The sequence below is a fragment of the Entelurus aequoreus genome, linkage group LG05, assembly GCF_033978785.1.
Source record: "Entelurus aequoreus isolate RoL-2023_Sb linkage group LG05, RoL_Eaeq_v1.1, whole genome shotgun sequence".
NCBI lineage: Eukaryota > Metazoa > Chordata > Actinopteri > Syngnathiformes > Syngnathidae > Entelurus > Entelurus aequoreus.
Window position 1 is genome coordinate 68070624 of NC_084735.1, and position 20161 is coordinate 68090784.

At 39.5% G+C, this 20161-nt stretch overlaps 1 protein-coding gene across 1 annotated transcript in view; it reads left to right on the plus strand.

Moving 5' to 3' along the window:
• Window positions 1–20161, plus strand: part of gabra1 (gamma-aminobutyric acid type A receptor subunit alpha1) — a 79296-nt gene that overhangs the window by 33968 nt on the left and 25167 nt on the right. Inside the window, exons 6-8 of the mRNA XM_062048719.1 lie at window positions 2447–2529; window positions 9540–9683; window positions 10319–10471. Coding sequence (XP_061904703.1) covers window positions 2447–2529; window positions 9540–9683; window positions 10319–10471 — 380 coding nt within the window. The remainder of the gene's footprint in view (window positions 1–2446; window positions 2530–9539; window positions 9684–10318; window positions 10472–20161) is intronic.

Genomic DNA, 20161 nt, shown 5'->3' on the forward strand with positions numbered 1-20161 from the left:
TAACCCCGTTTCCGGGAAGTTTCATCGATACCTGCCAGCACATTTTTAAGCTATCATCCACTGTCTTTGTCTCTGTGGGTGGAGGTGGTATGGCGAGCATACACACTAACAAATTGAACCTTGTAACGTAAATGTGCGCTAATGTAGTAGAAATTCTACTGTATTTTATTTTTTTATTTTTTTTCCCATTTCTGACAATTCCTAAAAGTTAAACCTGGAAAAGGAAGTGTTCCCTGGTTAATATCTTTATTGATTGCTACAATATTATGATAGGAAATAGGACTAGTACTACACTGTAATACAGGGGTCGCCAACCCATCGATCACGATCGATTAGTCTATCTTTGAGACACTACCGGTTGATCGTGGAAATGTTAGAAAAAAATAAATAATATGACATCACTTGGAGAGTGATCAGCAGACCCCAGCCACACCCCCAAGTGCGGCTACACACTACACCCGCTAGTCTCGCAAACGCGCATGGCATTACGTGCACAAAAATCATCGAGCTGCAACAATAAATTAAGGGTGACTGTTGAAACGTATCAGACATTTTGTAGAATCCAACATCAAACAACTATTTCCTCAATCACGAGTCCATGACCATCATCGCTCACCTGTAAAGGGAAGCTAACAAACCAAATACTAGAGTCCGTGAACATTGTTCCAAAGTAGGGATTTATTGTTGATTTATTGTGCATACAAAAGTAAACAATGACGTGTGTAAATGCAGTAAAATATAATAAAACAAGCTAGAGAAGGACTTCCCCATTTATCCCCTCTTCATCACACAGGAGAAAACCCGCTTGGTGAACAGCTGATTTTAATACTTTTGCCGCTGATGTAAGCTGACTCGTGTGCCACATGTGACCATAGGATGAACAAATGTACTATTGTATTAGGAATAGTGTGACCATAAACATTAAGGGTGACTGTTTCCTCAACCACGAGTCCATGACCATCATCGCTCACCTGCAACGGAAAGCTAACAAGCCAAATACTAGAGTCCGTGAACATTGTTCCAAAGTACGGATTTATTGTTGATTTATTGTGCATACAAAAGTAAACAACGACATGTGCAAATGCAGTTATATATAATAAAACAAGCCAAAAAAGGACTTCCCTGTTTATCCCTTCTTTAACACACAGAAGAACCCAGAAGAACAGCTGATTTTAATACTTTCGCGCCTGACGTAAGCTGACTCGTGTCCCACATGTGACCATAGGATGAACAAATGTACTATTGTATTAGGAATAGTGTGACCATAAACAGTTAGCTTCTACAGCTGGGGTGCCCAAAGTGTGGCACAGGGGCCAATCTGTGCCCTGTGACTCCTCTGTCATTGGCCCTAGGCACATAACAACAACAAAAAAAACACCAGCAAAAATTGGGAAAACAGGAAGAAGCACAATGGGAAAAAACAAAATGTTGACATTGGCCAATAATAACAGCACAAAGCTTTTGTCTTAAAAAACAACAACAACAAAAAATACACACACACACACATATATATATATATATATATATATATATATATATATGTAGGGAAGGTATTCATATGGCCCCATTCAAGAGTGGGGGGTTAATCATTCTGCAATGCAGTCTGCAGAAAATTATGGAAAGCACGACTCCATACAGCAAATTATGCTGTGGTCAAAGTTGGAATTGCTACAAAACACATTTTAAGACATTCAACACTTTTCCTATCTGGCGGCTAAAGTTGATAGTGCACACCCTCAATTCGTCACGTTTCTTGTGTCAGGTAAACATCGACGAATGGGGTTGTATGAACCCCCTTCCAACTGTAAAAATATGGAGAAAATGGCATAAAAAAAGACAACAAATCTTTGATATAGTGAAGCCGTAATATTTGAAGTGCGACGTGGCGAGGGACGACTGTACAATTGAACTGCTGCCAGTAATTTAAATAGATCACAACTACCTCGCCTCTTTATATTTGTCAAAGTAGCTCCAGTAGTCATGGAAGTTGGAGACCCCTGATGTATAAAATATTTGAACTCTGACGTTATTTGTAACCGTGGTTGGAGTTCACACAGCAAATGTCAGGAGTCGATGAAATCAGCCAAGCTTACATAGCTACGCAAGTCCGCGTTGCGCTGTGCAGGGATTGTAAGACATTTATTTCTCGTGTTCAGTGGCCGGGGGAGGGGTGGCTCGTGTCGCTGTCACAGATGAGCGAGATGAGTGGACGGATGGAAGATTAGTGTGCCACGGGTGGCCTGACTTGCTGTTTTTCCAACAAGCTGTCAGAAAATAGAGGCCCGCAGATCAGGCAAACCTTTCCGTGCTTGCGAGCAGGAAGAGGACGCGCTTTGACAGTGTTTAGCTCTGATAGGCTGGAAACAGCACATGTTCTCCTTTTCAGCGACGTTATTTATTTATTTTTTTTAAATGATGTCTTTGTGTCTTTTTATGATGACTGTAGGCTGACTGTGAGAGCAGAATGTCCCATGCACCTTGAAGACTTCCCCATGGATGCTCATGCCTGCCCACTCAAGTTTGGCAGCTGTAAGTTCTCTCCAGAGACACACAAGCCTGGTCTTAGCACAATTTAATAGCTTTTGAAATGCATTTTCATGCTAAAAAGAGTCGATGTGTGACATGTTTGAGGTTTTTACTTTGCATCGTCACATAAACGAATGACACATTTCTGCAGAACTACAACTTAAGGTGAATACGTTATTTTATTGTATTTAGTATGACCATGTTACAATTTATCACTACAAAAGCAGTTTCTATAATATTTTGTGAACAGGCCAAACAAGATCCTATTAAAGTCTGCTGAGAGTCCAATTTGAGGTTTAGACGCAGCACTAATGAAGATTTGATAGACACAATCAACACAAGAGGGCAGAGGAAGTGAGTCTTGGGTGCAGAACCGCACAATCCTGTCCTGGAATTGCGAATACCAATACTCAAAGTTGTAACCCGGACTCTGTTACGACTCTGACATTTCTACAAAGTTCTCAGAGCATATAATCGATCTCAACTGACTGTTCAGTTTGTCACACAGGATGCTTTGCTTCATTATTTTATGCTCAGATCTGACCAATCTAAGTGGTTCGACTAGATCTGACCAACCTAAGACTAGATCTGACCAATCTAAATGAAATCAGTTCATAAAATTATAGTAAAGTGACTTACTCCTTATAATGCTCAACTCGAACTTTTAATGAAGCCCAGCACACAGATACATTGTACACAGCCGTTAGCTCTACTGCTGTCAAAACCCCACTGGCCCCGTTGCCTAGGACCCCGCCTGAACCCTAGCGGTGGTCACGGTCCTGCCTGATCAAAAATGGCACATTAACATTACAACATTCCCTCCAGCCATAGTCCAGTCTTATGCATGCTCAGATCTGACCAATCGAAGTGGCTCGACTAGATCTGACCAACCTAAGACTAGATCTGACCAATCTAAATGAAATCAGTTCATAAAATAATGAAGCCTGCTCGGATCAGAGGTGAAACGTCTTCTAAGACAAACTGAATAGTCTAGTTGAAATCAATCAAATGCACAATGACCTGGATGAATGAGAACAACCATAGACATACCTCTGAAATTGGTTCCTAGGTTGACTTTGTCTATCCATTCTGTGTCTGTGTTGTTTACACGGAACAGCGACGGAAGAAAATGTCCCGGCCATGATCGGCAGTATGATAGGGGTCCTCACACACAGATCCTGCAAAATCGTCACTTCTGAGCCAAAGGAGAAATTATAGCCTTTTACCATCTGGGCCTTTTTACACAGAAGACAAAGAAGGATAAAATGTTTGTCTTTTTACATAGCAATCCCGCAATCAGATCTTTGCAATACTTGCAAGCTTTAACTGGGAATTACACTTGGCAGACACTGGCAATCGATTTCATCTTACCCCTGCTACGGCGTCAGAGGCGGTCCTGGCTAGGTTTACGCCCTGGGCGAACCATCTCTTGCCGTGTTCCACCACCACCAACACCACAATATGTTATATTACATTGTATTATTTTATTATGTAATCTTGAATACAAAAAGGTAACAAGAGCAGCGAAAAAACAAGATAAAGAAATGTGATATAAATGAAACACAGTCTATAAACACCAGTGTAAAGAGCACAAATCCTTCATCACAGGATCTAATAACTGTGCTTGAAAAATCCATGAAGAAAGCTAACAAAAAAAACAAAAAAACTCTTTGGAGCATAAAAAATATTCCTTCAAATTTTGCTTAAGAGTTTTGCATCATGCTAGTAACCTCTAAAAAAGTTCCAGTTATGATAGCACACCAGTTTTGTACATAGAAAAACAGCGGATAATTAACAAAATATGAATTTAGTGCTCAGACTGTAGCAGATTTTTCAACCCGTGTTTTCCACCTTGTTTACAACTGGCATTAACATTAACAACAGGTGTGAAGTGCAATCTTGAACTTGACTTTTACTGTCTTCTTCGAGGCAAAATCATCAGTTGGATCATCATACCAAATCTGTTGTGCAACTGTATGATTGATGTTGTTTGATTATGGCAATTCCAGAGAGAAGCTCCTGTGACATTGAGGATCTCAAGTACGTTTTAAATAGCTTCACTGTTGGTCATGTTAGTTGATGACTGCACATTCTTTTTTTATTTCATTTTTCACTTAGGTCTATTTTAATTTAGGGATGAAATACAATGTATTTGGAAGCAGTTTGTGTTGTTTGGCCTCACTGGCCTGGGATCAGATTATGCACACACCCTCCACCTTGCCAAGTTGCCTCTTGAAGTTCCAGATTTGCCAATTTGGCGACTTTGTCGCTACATCCGGCGGCTTTCCAAACCTTTAGGCAACTTTTTTTTTTGTAAACAGCTACTAGCAACAAATATAGCATTTTTTATTTGTGTTATTGCAGGCTTTTTTTTGTCTTTTGGAGACTTTGAGACAAAGCAGGGTGCTGCCACGAGCCCCTCCCCTGTTCCATAGCACTCAGAGACCCTCACAGGACGGGAATTGATGTGTTTCGCGCATGCGCAAATCATTTGCAGTCTGGACTTTTATGGGGCGTTCTATTTGTACTGGGAACTCTAAATAAAAAGGATAATACAAAATAAAAATGTCGCCCACATTGCCTATAGCAAAAATTGGTCCCTTTATGGGGTCCTGCTATTCCACTTCACACAGCCACTATCATACCCGTTAATACAACCAAAATTGGTAGACTTTAAACCGCCGACTTTAAAATGCTGTATTAATGTTGTACTCACAGAAGAGTGAGAGTGAAGGAGGCTTAAAGGGGTCATATTATGACCTTACCTTTAAAACACTTCCTTGTGGTCTACATAACATGTAATGGTGGTTCTTTGGTCAAAATGGGCGGTCTTATTTACATTCCTCCACTTCGACTGCGTCTTCTCCCCGTCATCTTTTGTTTTGTTTTTTTTTCATAGGGAGTTTACCGACAGATATAAGTTAGAACTGTACGTTATTTAGTAGGGGTGTGGGAAAAAATCGATTCGAATTCGAGTTAATTATTTTTTTATTTTATTTTTTCATTTTTTTTATTAATCAATCCAACAAAAAAATACACAGCAATACCATAACAATGCAATCCAATTCCAAAACCAAACCCGACCCAGCAACACTCAGAACTGCAATAAATAGAGCAATTGAGAGGAGACACAAACACGACACAGAACAAACCAAAAGTAGTGAAACAAAATTGAATATTATCAACAACAGTATGAATATTAGTTACAATTTCAACATAGCATTGATTAAAAATCCCTCATTACAAACAATAGTGTCACAGTGGCTTACACTTGCGTCGCATCTCATAAGCTTGACAACACACTGTGTCCAATATTTTCACAAAGATAAAATAAGTCACATTTTTGGTTCATTTAATAGTTAAAACCAATTTACATTATTGCAATCAGTTGATAAAACATTGTCCTTTACAATTATAAAAGCTTTTTACAAAAATCTACTACTCTGCTTGCATGTCAGCAGACTGGGGTAGATCCTGCTGAAATCCTTTGTATTGAATGAATAGAGAATCGTTTTGAATCGGGAAAATATCGTTTTTGAATCGAGAATTGCGTTGAATCGAAAAAAAAAAACATTTTGAATCGAATGGTGACCCCAAGAATCGATATTGAATCGAAACGTGGGACACCCAAAGATTTGCAGCCCTACTATTTAGTATTATAAATGGCACCAGTGGAGGCTGCATGTGCATGTACGAGCCAGTCTGCCCCACAACAAGAGGATGGAGAAAAATCAGGAGCTTATGGACTACAGCATCAGAATACAATGGCGGATACGTGCAAGGCACTTTGGGTAAATTTCTAATATATACGAAGATGTCCGCAGACATCACCGATGGGAAAAACGTCATAAATTGGGCACATTCCAAACAGTTCGTTTCACGGAATTATGGAGGAGGGTAACAGGGATTGTTTTAAAAATATCTCTGCAATGCCTTGTTTGATTAAACATTTTTGGGATTCACGCAGATCCTAAATATACAAAATCAGGTAGCAATAGGTAAGAAAAGTTGGTTTTGTATAATATGTCCCCTTTAAGACACTTCTGCACTTGCATGTGCTTTTTTCACATTTATGAAATGTGCTGCTCGTTAGGCTGCTACTAAAATAAAAATACCTACTAGATGACTTAAAAGCAAGGACAAGAAAGGTGCTGATAAAAATAAAGAATAGTATTGTAACGTAAATGAATGACAGCCAAACAAACAAAACAACATCAAAACTATCCAGCTTTCTCAGAAAGAGAAGTGCAATTTGTGATGATGATGTGTTTAGAAAACTGCATGCAGGTATATAAACAAAGTTTAGCTTACAGACTTTGGCTGAAATTATAGTTTAAGATATTTTTTCATACAACTGCGTCTTTTTTGTTTGTGCACCACCGACGTACTAACATGAAATGCAAGGTCCGCTTTGTAAATTGCGCGAGTTATTTGAGTCTTTGACGCATTCAAGGTGGAATGCTCCCATACTTTCGATGTGTTCACTCGCCTTGTTGTTGCATTTTTGTTTTCCTGTAGTTGCCGGTCAGCGATTGTACTGACTCTTCCCTTTTGGAAAAACACAAGAGATGACCCTCGAGCTATACCTGCGGAACTACACTTTTAAAATACCATGACCTAAAGGGACTGGGACTCAACACAAATATTATCTGGAATAGGCTCCAGCTGGTGACCAAAGAAAGAAAAAATGGACGAATCGCTGACATTTCATGACGTCATACACACACACACACACACACACACACACACACACACACACACACACACACACACACTTCATCCAACCGGAAGCATGACGGATAAGGCATGACAACATGGTAACAGATGTTCTCCCGGAGGAACTGTCCGCTAAGACCACCTCCGGCCTCCTTCGACCCTGCCAGGCCATGCGAGTCCCCGCCAGACCCTGGCAGGCAAGGGACCGGCGGACCTGCATTTATCTTAGGCAGTGAGCATTGACAAATTTCCAGAGCACCACACCAGCTGCTCACCCCTGACAGCTATATAGGCCGCACACCTTGCATCAACTAGCGTTGGAACGATGGAGCTACGAGACAAGGGTAGCCAATGGGAGCCGAGTGGAGCAATACCGGTATTGCCGTTTGTTAGACAGCTGCGCAGCACAAGCCGGGCCACCCGTCCTCAGCTGACACTCGAACACCGCAACCATCTCCTCTTTAAATTGAATTCACTCCCTAAATATTTCAGTGTTTAGCTCTCTGCCTTCTGCTGCAGTCTGCAGCAGAGAGCCGTCCTTTCCCCAGCAGTGGTCGAGCCACACTGCAGTCTTGACAGGTTGGCTGGCCACAGGCGAGAAAACACTGACTTGGCTCATTTAAGGTCACGCCGTCCTGTTGGGATGGTGTGTGTTTGTGTTCCTTGTGAAGTTGGAAGATGACACGATGTGACACGACATCATGTAATAAATTCAGACCAATTTTGAGAGGAACGACATGACATGGACATAGAGCTATCCAGCTCAATTCTTCTGGGGGACATACTTTCAGAAGAATGATCTCAAGAATGATCAGTTGAAACAGGATGCTCCTGAGCTCATTTTTGAGCTCCATGGCAAAGGTTGTGAACACTTATGTTATTTCTCCGTTTTTTTTATATTTAAGAAATTTGAAAAAATACCTAAAAAGGCTTTTTCTCATTGTCATGATAGGGTTTTGTATGTAGAATGTTGAGGACAAAAATGAATGCATTCCATTTTGGAATTAGGCTGCAACATAATAAAGTGTGGAAAAAGTGAATACTTTCCAGATGCACCGTATATACACATGTTTATAGGTGCTTGGATTTATTCACAACTTTAACCAAAGGCTGCGCCTGTAACACATCACACAGAAGCCTACCAGAAAAGTCATTCAACGCTTTTTTCATCTTCTTCCTCCCTCAAATTAAAACCCCTGAAGTCGTCTTCTTTGGTATCGCAGTTGAACAGACTTAGAATTATTGTCGGCATGAACGCTCGTGAAGTTAAAGTTAAAGTACCACTGATAGTCACACACACACTGGGTGTGGTCAAATTACTATCCGCATTAGACCCATCCCCTTGCTCCACCACCTGGGAGGTGAGGGGAGCAGTGAGCTGCAGCGGTAGCCGCACTCGGGAATCATTTTGGTGATTTAACGCCCAATTCCAACCCTCGATGCTGAGTGCAAAGCAGGGAGGCCATGGGTCCCATTTTTATAGTCTTTGGTATGACTCGGCCAGGGTTTGGACTCACGACCTAACCACAAGGCCACTGAGCAGGCTGGACAAATTCTAACCTGGACAAAAATGTATTTCAAAGCGTGGGAAAAAAAAGACTTGTAGTCTGGAAATTACGGTAGTCAGTAAATCCAGGATTAAACCTGAATTGTTGCAGTCCATGCAGTCCAGGCCAGGCTCGAACCAGCGACCACAAATCTCCACTCATTGAGACTTTGGTCAAACAGTGCTAGCCAATGAGCGAAAAGCCACCGTCTGTCAACTCACTGTCTAGCGCAGCTCTTAAGGTATTGAGAAGGTAGGTTTACGCAACATACTCTAACAAAACCAGAAGCAATATGTTTCCGCGAGTCAAAGATCATCGATATCATTGGTTCTAATTGACTTCAGGACAAACGACAACGCTAATTAGTCCTTATTACACACAGATTTAAATATGTCAAGAATGTATTTGTTAATAATTTCGATCAATAGTTTACCTTTAATAAATACAGTATCAATAATGTAAACTACTGATTCTCACTCTGATAAAAAAAACAACAACTTCCTGAGCCTCTAATTGGTCTCTTTGTCTTATTTGAACTCCTAAAATCAATACACTTTGCACCTTATTGAGATGCGGGAGTACGAACGACTCGCTAATGATTAACTCGCAAATCAAACTAGTCCTCATCATTTACTTGAAAGAGCCGTTGGAAAGACTCGACTCGTTCGCCAACGTCACACACCTCCCCACAATTACAGCTAAATATGACATGAGATCACAGAATAATTCAGTTTTCCCGTCCCTTGGTAGATGCTTACACTCGAGCAGAGGTGGTGTACGTGTGGACCAGAGGGGCCGCCCAGTCCGTGGTGGTGGCGGATGACGGTTCCAGGTTGAACCAGTATGATCTGATGGGGCAAAGCGTGGACTCAGGTGTGGTGCAGTCCAGCACAGGTAAGCTCGCTTTGATTTTTTGATTTTGATTTTTAACCAGTTGTTAACCAATTTAAACAAGATTTTTCTCAAATTATTGGGGATTTTTTAAATGTTTAATATATGTCAAAATGCATAACAGAACTTTAGTTTTAACAGTCAACTCAACCACTTGGAATTTTTTCAAATTTTCAGGGATTTTCAAGATTCACTCAAACAGCAATTTGAATGATAAAAATAAATACTGTTTATTTGTTGTTTAACGGATGCTAGCTGGTGCAGGTGTGCAAGGGTACATTGCTCTTAGCTCGTTTTCTTTTTTACTCTCAGAGGACCCATGTTTGAGCCTAGGACTAGGCAGGGCCCCGGATGATAGTCTGATGCATGCCAGCTGGTTTTGCTGTGTGAGACTACATTGGCAAACCCCATTCCCTGACGCCTCAGGAGCCACGCCGGACAATGAGCCGACAGCTTAGACTCTTAGCTCACTGGCTCGAGTTCGATCGGGGGCTGAATGCAATTTAGAACCCTTTCACTTGAAACAATTTCTTCTTCCAGTTTATTTCTTCAACTTTTTTTTTTTTTTTTCAATTGCTGCATGACAGTACAGAGTTGTTTCCATGTCTCCTTCTGACGTTCTCACACCTTTTCCACAGGAGAGTACGTGGTGATGACCACCCACTTCCACCTGAAGAGGAAAATTGGCTACTTTGTGATCCAGACGTATCTGCCCTGCATCATGACGGTCATCCTCTCCCAGGTGTCCTTCTGGCTCAACAGAGAGTCTGTCCCTGCCAGGACTGTTTTTGGTGAGTGGTCTTCATTCCAACTCTACAAGGTTTTTTTTTTTACTTCATGGTGTCTCTTCTGGTTGCCTGGCAACTCGCGTCTATCGGTCTTCCTCATCTGACTCTCAGCACTGAAGTTAATAAGCATATCCCCCGCCTATTTCACGTGCCCTCCAACCATTTCTTCGAGCATATACGACATTTTTTAAAACTCGGCTTATCTTTTAAAGCGCATATCCAATGCACAATACATTGAAGATATGACAATTGCATTCTATTCTATCGGATTCTTTTCTGCGGCAATGAAAGGCTGTGATCAGTCATGGCTGCAGTGAAATTCCATGCAAAAATCGCCGCGTGGTTTGGGATGTTTAAGCTTTAAATTGTGTGTATGTGTCACACTGGGGGTCTTACATAACGTAGCAGTGGCCAAAAGAGAAGCTCTTGCTTGCTACTCTCCAGCATGCTCTGTAGCACAGCAGCAGGCGGAATGTCCTTGAGTTACCTCACACAACACTCCTTCTCTCTCTCTCTCTCTCTCTCTCTCTCTCTCTCTCTCTCTCTCTCTCTCTCTCTCTCTCTCTCTCTCTCTTTCACCCCCTCTCCCCTCCCACGGATGTCAGTGTTTCCCTTGGCCCACTTTATCTTAAAAACAGGCAGCAGCTTTTTCAACTTCTAAGCTGTTTCCACCCCCCCCCCCTGATTCTAGCGAACCTGCTTGTGTTTCCGTGTGACAGCTAAGCTACCTGTCGTCGTGTGTTGACAACGATGGCCTAGATTAGCGTCATTTGGTTTGTCTTTGTGCCGATTAAGGCTGGATTTACACTATACGTGGCTCACAATCAGGACTTCTTGGCTCAGTTTGGATCATTCATTCTGCCAGTTACAATCGAACCTCCATTTAGGAACCCCTTATTGTAGGAACGTTTCCATTTACAAAGAGCAGACCGAATAAAAAATATGCTTGGCTGTACGAACCTTGTCTCAGAGTATGGACATTGCATCCACCCATTTTGTGCCAGGCAGCACATTCATGTGTGGCGGGCTGATCGAACTCCGGTGCTCATTCAATTGGCACAGCAGTGCTGCTGTTAGATACAGATTACATTTTCTACTGTGTCTGCTTGTTAAGTGTTATCATTTTTACAGCATTTTTATAGTTTTGCCAACTAAATACGAGTCCAAAGAAAGCAATGGATACAACTCCTTTACTCCTCCCTTCCGCTGCACAACAGAAAGATTAAATGACAATGTAAAGTGGATTATATTTTTCATTGCTAAGCTTTGTGGTGGCCTGGCTGTTAAAGTTGAAAATGTATGTTTTTTCAAACTGTGAGTGCACCACAAGGCTAGTGACAGTATGTGTGCATGTGGACAGGGCGGCTACTAATGAGGAAAGTTCAGGTAGTTAATGTTGTTTGTTGTTGTTCAAAGTTGATCCGTCATTTTATGGTTATGTTTGTTTAATATACAGTCCTGCATAGCACTTTATATTGTGTCTGTGTTCAAAGTGTTCAAACTTTCACTAAAGGATGGACTTTTTGTCATGTCTGTGTGATCATGTTTTGTTTTAGTCATGTTCGGTTTTGTTTTTGGACTCTTTGTGCACTTTTGTTTGTTTTGTCACCATAGCAACCCATTAGTTTTCACCTGTCATGTCACGCACCTGTTTCACGTTTTGAGTCACGCACCTGTTTTCACTGATCATGTCACTGCTATTTAAGCCTGTCTGTTTCTGTTGTTCGTCCTGGTGACATTATACTTTCATACCATGCTTCTTCTGACACCCCTGCTACCTCGTTTTGTCTTCATGCTACCATAGTTCCATGCCAAGTAAGATTTTGTTTATTGTTCATAGTTTCTGCCTTTGTGCAAGTTTTGTTTCATTAGTCAAGTTTGTTCTCCGCCATTGTGCGCGCCTTTTGTTTGCTTCGTTTTTTGTAGTCTGTTAGTGTTAAAATAAATGTATGTTATTACATTCACGCCTTGCCCGCGCCAACTTTCCTTTGCATTCCGGGAAAACAAACTCCAAGGTCCACGTTTTGACACTTTTGTTGAGACTGGAATGCATATTCATGTTTACATTGTTTCTAGGAAAACATTTGATTCAATATACACATTCTTGTACCTACAAACCCTGTTCAACAACCAATTAAGTACGCAAATCAAGATTCCGCTCATGATAATCACCACCTTTCAAAATATAAACAACCAGGTGAGCACAAAATAAGCTACACACTCAAAGTCTGTGTCAGAACTGCCCCAGGCAATGGTGCCAAATCTGGATGTATGTGGTTTCAAAGAAGTGCTCATTCCCCCAACCAGTTATTGATGATAACCACCACCTTGCTTCATAAAATTGACTAAAACGTCCCACAATACACAAAAAAAATAATTCCACCCACCAGTTACTGATAATTGCCATAGTGCACACTGTATTTCGATACATCTTACCACAACGACAGAAAATAAGCAATCATTTCAGTGCTTACTTTGTGTTTACGTGTGGCGGCTAAGCTACCTGTCGTCACGTGTTGACAAGAGCGACCCAGATAGGGTTTTAAACATCCAAAGTATCTGGGTCATGTGTGTGTTCCGCATGCCTGCAATCATTGCTGGTTTTTGCACAAACGAGGGGGAACGTAGCATATGGAAACAGCAGACACACACACACACACCCACACACACACACAAACACAGACAAACGCAGTGAACGTGCAGCACACGAGGTAGATCATTCCAGCAATAAATATGCGTCTTCTGAGATGAAGGAATAACGAGCCTGTTGCTGAAATATGTTGTAGCGTCAATGCAGATGTGCATGAATAATTAAAAAGGGTGTTATGACATTTCTGATCTATTTTACTCTGGTCTGCTGTTATTAGGCTAAAAATGTACACATTAAAATGCCCTAAGCGCCAAGCTGCCTTGTTACCAGCAAAGTTTTATGTAACTAATTGTTTTATTTATTTCATTCAGTGTTCCAAAAATGCAGTTGTTTAATATAAATGTGCATGTGTTGTTTAATGTGCTTCAGAGTAATCTTCGGATGTATTGGTCAGTCTAATAAACCGACCAATGCAGCATCATTAATAAATCAACTACTCAAGCAATAAGGAGCACTATGTTGTTGGATTTGTTTTTTTGCACAGATGAACGCATGCATATACAGCTATGTATTTTTAGGGCACTCAAAGTTAATGTGTAAACTTATGTGATTAATCACGAAACATTAGCGCATCGATCATGTATACATGCAGATTAATCACAGAATTTCCTTTACCTTAACCGCGGATTGTTAGCTGAAAGGCACAGCAGTTTGTTATACGGTCAGTGATCAGGTCAATGCATGCGTCAGTGCAAAGATGAGTGAGGCAACGCCAACAAATTTCACTTCAAATCAAACCCAGATGGGACTTTAGATAGAACTATTACCAAGTTGTGAAGAAATGATGTGCATTCGGTTAACAGAGATAAAACAATTTTTGTGACATGTTCTCTTTGACATTCTGAAAATAAAATGTTATTTAGTGTCAAAATATTGAGCTCGTTTTTAATGTTGATTTAAACTAACTCTGCAATTAATTTAAGTAAGTAAGAAATGTTCTGCAATTAATTGTGAACAATCAAAATGCAGTAGTGTGATTTAATCTGAATAAAACATGTCTAACAGCATTATGTATTTTTTTTATTTGTTTAAAAACGGGTATCGGTCAGTCAAAAAAAGAGATCAATGCATTACAAATACAATATGAATGAATAATTAAACTATGTATTTGGTATTTTGGTATTTTGTAAAAATAACAAAAGAAGAATGCCTACATCGCCCAATGCATCATGCACCCCAATGCATTAATAACATCTTGCAAAAAATAAATACAGGGATACGAGTTCAATTTATGCTTGGCCCCCTCAAAACACAATTTAAACATGTAATATGCCTTTTGGAAAAAAAACAAACAACAACTTTTAGATAAGAAATATTGTATGACAGTAGAAAGTATTACAGACAACAGTTGTACATTATGCAATGTGATAATAATAATAAATAAATAAATAAAAAATAATCCGCTTTTATCAACATAATGTCCACCTATTTATTGAGTTATTGATAGCAACTTAGACAGGGTGTTTTGGGGATTCTACTGTATCTTGTCACTCTGTTTGCTATGTCAGCTGAACGTTTTTGTTTCATTTGAAAAACAGTATCAATCAGTATCAATCAGTCCCATTAACCTGCCATTGCAGCATCAATCAAAAAACAACCACTCAAGCTAATAAGAACTGACCACCAGTTATACTTTTAATTCCCGTAAATGTTGTGTAAGTGGAATAGTCGATATTAACCGTCAATATAAAACTAACCTGCAAACAACATAACATGCATCTGAATACATTACTGCACATAACATTACACATACTTTTTAAATGTATGTTTTAAAGGTAAAAACTCTTGAAGTTGATGAAACGTGGCACACTGCTTTTGATGTGGTTTCATGGCATTATGACAGCGTCAAAAGCACCATACGTTCAATGAAGGAAGTATATTTCTACTAATGAAGGCCACAACCAACACCGCACTAAAATGAACTTGTTATGAAATACGTAGACGCAGCATCACACAGCAAATAACATGTGGGCTAAGTACACACACGCACACGCATAAAGCATATACACACTACTACTACGAGGGAATAATGAACAACAAATATGTGATTGAAGTGACATGCTTGCAATCCTACAATACCCAATTTGTAGACAAGAAAATATGGCATCCATCGAAGCACATTCAATCTATTTATTAACCAGATGTAACGCAATCCAATAAAAAGCTTTCTTAATTGCCTGGAAACTGCCGCTGTTAAACTAGCAAATGCAGCTGAGCTAAAATGCTGCTCCATTTAAGTGTGCTCTGGCTGACGTCACGCGTCACTTGGCAACGGGCACTGACACACCCACCCACACACACACACACACACACACACACACACACACACACACACACACACACACACGTACACACACACACTCTGCTTTCATGAAACATCTCTCAACTACATATGCCAGATATTTGAAGTTCTACGTATTAATTCCTTCGTAATTAATTACATTTATTAAAGAGTTATTCCATTAATAAATCAATTACTTTTCTAGTAAAATACCAATCAACTATGATAATTATTTTTTAAAGTAATTTTCCGAACATTGAACCAGGTAAAGTAAAGATATGGTAAAAAGAGGCATATGAATAAAAAAACAACCTGTATGTAAATACTGTATGTACATAAATTAGGGCTGCAACTAACGATTAATTTGATAATTGATTAATCTGTCGATTATTACTTTGATTAATCGATTAATAATCGGATAAAAAAGACAAACTACATTTCTATCCTTTCCAGTATTTTATTGAACAAAAAACAGCATACTGGCACCATACTTATTTAGATTATTGTTTCTCGGCTGTTTGTACATGTTGCAGTTTATAAATAAAGGTTTATAAAAAAATAAAAAATAAATAACAATATAAAAATGCCTCTGTGCATGCGCATAGCATAGATCCAACGAATCGATGACTTAATCGCCAACTATTTTTATAATCGATTTTAATCGATTTAATCAATTAGTTGTTGCAGCCCTAATATAAATACTGTTTCCTGGGAGTCCTGGTTGTAAAGGGGAACTGCACTTTTTTTTTGGCAATTTGCCTATCATTCACAATCATTATGAGAGACAAAAACACACGTCTTTTTTTTTTTTTGTAGGATTTTAAAGATGATAAAAAACGCTTCCAAGATGCCTCTACTGTGAGTCAACGTTGTAGCCTTCAAAGACCTCTAAAACAACGTCAAAATCCTCCATCAACGTTTTGTATACACACTGCAAGTATATACATCATGTAGTAACAGACACGTTCATAACAATATGTAATATGTACAATATTTACCATATTTTGGTCATTTTAAGCATTACCGGAACTTATTTCCTCAGCGCATATATTTTCGTTTTCATAGCACTGCACTTCCAGGAACAAATGTGTGTTCTTACTTCCGGAAACAAATGCAAGTGTGTTGTAATCGCGGCAGACTTGGTAACAGACAACGAAGATGACTATTTTTGGCCAAATGGAGATTCACAACCTTATTTTGTTTAACCTGAATATACAGAGGATGAACTGCTGATTATTGAAACTAGTGCAATAAGAGAGTGAAGCCGAGAGAGTGAGGTCAGTGTGACTTGACACTGTGGAACTTGGAGCCAAGCTATTTTGACATAAATGGAGTGCTTACCCAAAATAAACCAGAAAACACGTCCCCGACCAGCTGGACCAAACGCACAACTGTCCATTGAGTGAGTCACTTTAATATTATTCTTGATACACGCAGCATGTAATGGCTGTTATTACAACTACAGTACATACACTGTCAAGCTAGCTGTGTACAAACAAAACATGAAATGTGGGCTAATACTTTACAGATACTGTAATATGATTGTTCATGTTTTTCAGTCAGTACATATTGGTATCATATCGCATTATGTTGTGCATTACAGACTAAAACGCGATTCTAAAACTGACATAGAAGCTAGCTTATCTCTTGCCGTACCTAGCTTTTATGGCTAATAGTCGATATGTTACTACGCTAGAAAAAGAGTTCCTCAGAGTTTGCTCTTACAATAACAATGTCGCTATGGGTCGGTTATTGTACAGGTTACGGAACGTAAATTAAGTATATTTAGCGGTTTTGAATGCATTTTTAAAGTGATTTGGAGGTAGAATTGATTGCTACCATTAGCAGCATTGCAAGCCACCTAGAACGAGCTAATTTTTACATCTTAGACTGCAAAAAAACAAAAACCTTTTGTCTTCTTGTCTCTTATGAGATTGTGAACGATCGTCAAAAATCCCCCAAAAAGTGTAGTCCTCCTTTAAAGGCCTACTGAAATGAATTTTTTTTATTTAAACGGGGATAGCAGATCTATTCTATGTGTCATACTTGATCATTTCGCGATATTGCCATATTTTTGCTGAAAGGATTTAGTATAGAACAACGACGATAAAGATTGCAACTTTTGGTATCTGATAAAAAAAAGGCTTGCCCCTACCGGAAGTAGCGTGATGTAGTCAGTTGAACATATACGCAAAGTTCCCTATTGTTTACAATGATGGCCGCATGAAGTGAGAGAGATTCGGACCGAGAAAGCGACAATTTCCCCATTAATTTGAGCGAGGATGAAAGATTTGTGGATGAGTAAAGTGCAAGTGAAGGACTAGTGGGGAGTTGAAGCTATTCAGATAGGGAAGATGCTGTGAGAGCCGGGGGTGACCTGATATTCAGCTGGGAATGACTACAACAGTAAATAAACACAAGACATATATATACTCTATTAGCCACAACACAACCAGGCTTATATTTAATATGCCACAAATTAATCCTGCATAAAAACACCTGCGTGTTTGTTATGCTAGCTCCTAGCTCCTATGCTAGCTCCTAGCTCCATAGAACACGCCAATACAATTCAAACACCTGATCAACACACACAATCACTCAGCCCAAAAGACCGTTCACCTAACCCAAGGTTCATAAAGCTTATATATTTAAAAAAAGTTACGTACATACGCAAAAAAAAGTTGCGCACATACGGTCAAGCGATCAAATGTTTAGAAGCCAAAGCTGCATACTCACAGTAGCACGTCTGCGTCTTTGTCATCCAAATCAAAGTAATCCTGGTAAGAGTCTGTGTTGTCCCAGTTCTCTACAGGCGTCTGTGTTCGAAGTCAAAAGTCCTCCTGGTTAGAGTCTCTGTTATCCGAGTTCTTCCATCTTGACTGCATCTTCCGGGAATGTAAACAAAGAAGCTGTGTACTGTTGTTGCTGACTACGTTCGAAAAATACGTCCATTTCGCACCGACGACTTTCTTCTTTGCTTGCTCAGCTTCCTTCTCCATAATGCAATGAACATGATTGCAACAGATTCACGAACACAGATGTCCAGAATACTGTGGAATTATGAAATGAAAACAGAGCTTTTTCGTATTGGCTTCAATGTGGAAGGCATATCCGTGTTCCCCGGGTTACGTCACGCGCATACGGCATCCTCAGAGGCGTTTCGAACCGGAAGTTTAGCGGCAAATTTAAAATGTCACTTTATAAGTTAACCCGGCCGTATTGGCATGTGTTATAATGTTAAGATTTCATCATTGATATATGAACTATCAGACTGCGTGGTCGGTAGTAGTGGGTTTCAGTAGGCCTTTAATGTCATGCCCTTGTCTTGTTCACGGCCGGTGAGTTGCGAAGCCAGGGCGCCCGTCTCTCTGATAAAAGATTAAAACGATTCAAAAATTAATTGAGAGCGAGCGTCACTCATGCTCGCTGGAACGCTGCGGTCATTGATTAAGATTTCAAAAGCATTAAATTTGTATGTCCATCACTCATGTATGCACTTGTATGAGAGCGCAGAACAACACTTATCTGCTCTTACATACTCACTTTTCAAAACTCCAAACCCTAGTTTTTCCAGCACGCACTCTTGTACTTCATAAAATACTTTGAATAACCAAAGAAAAAGCCGTTTTATTCATTACCCTTCCAAAAGCATGATGTGCCTTTTTTTTTTTTTTTTAACACAAGTATCAAATGATGCGCCACTGTTGAGATGAATTTAGGTTGTGTTATCAGATGCACACAGATGCATCAAGCGGACACCGAGGCCTCGTTAATATGAACAAATGCAATCGCATGATGTGACGAGGAAGCGCAGCCTCACTAAATCAAGCCTGAAGCAATTTCTGAGCACGGCAGTGTGAATCTGATTTATTTATCACTCTGCCGATTAGGGTGCGGATTTACACTACGTGTCTTATAATCGTGATTTGTTTTCACTCCCGTTTGGTTCTGACTGAATCTGTTAACGCTTGGGATTAATCACCAAAAAATATTGTATTAATAATGTACAATATTCATGCAATGAAATTGCAATTGTTTCAAAATATTAGGGTATTTGATTATAATTAATTTAAATTAGTTAATTAATCAAAATTCCAAGGTGTAATTTGATTTGATAATGGTTCATTTGGCAGCACTGGTTAAACCTGGATGTGTACTTTTATTAATGCAATTCTTCACCTTAACAGTTATTAATGATAATTAGCATATTGCATAATAAAACTAAGCCTAAATACTCAAAATAAGCCACAAAGGCAAATTAATCATGCAAAAGTGTCAAACCTTTGTGTGTGTGTTTGAAATAATCAATCATCACAACCACTTATTCCTAACTACCACCTTGTAGAAGTAGACTAACCTAAATGTTTGCTCATGCATGTGCACATGTGCGCCACACCTGGGATTGTTGTTTAATCAATTATTTATCCCTCTGGTTATCAGTAATGTTCACCACCTCTCATAATGAAAACAACTTCAAATCAAAATAATTCAACAAAAAAAAAAACAAAGCTTGTCACACAATTGCTAATGCATGACTGTGAAACATATAACTGTGATGTAGTCAGTATAATTATTTGTTCCGCCAGTTATTAACAACTGCCACCTTTCATAAAAAAAACTTACCGAAAGGACGCAAAAAATAATCAAAGCCTACAACCCAATTAATCATAGATGAGCTCGTCCAAACCTGGACCTGTTGTAAAATGTATATAATCAATACCCCTGCCAATTATTAATGATAACCACCACCTTACATTAAGAA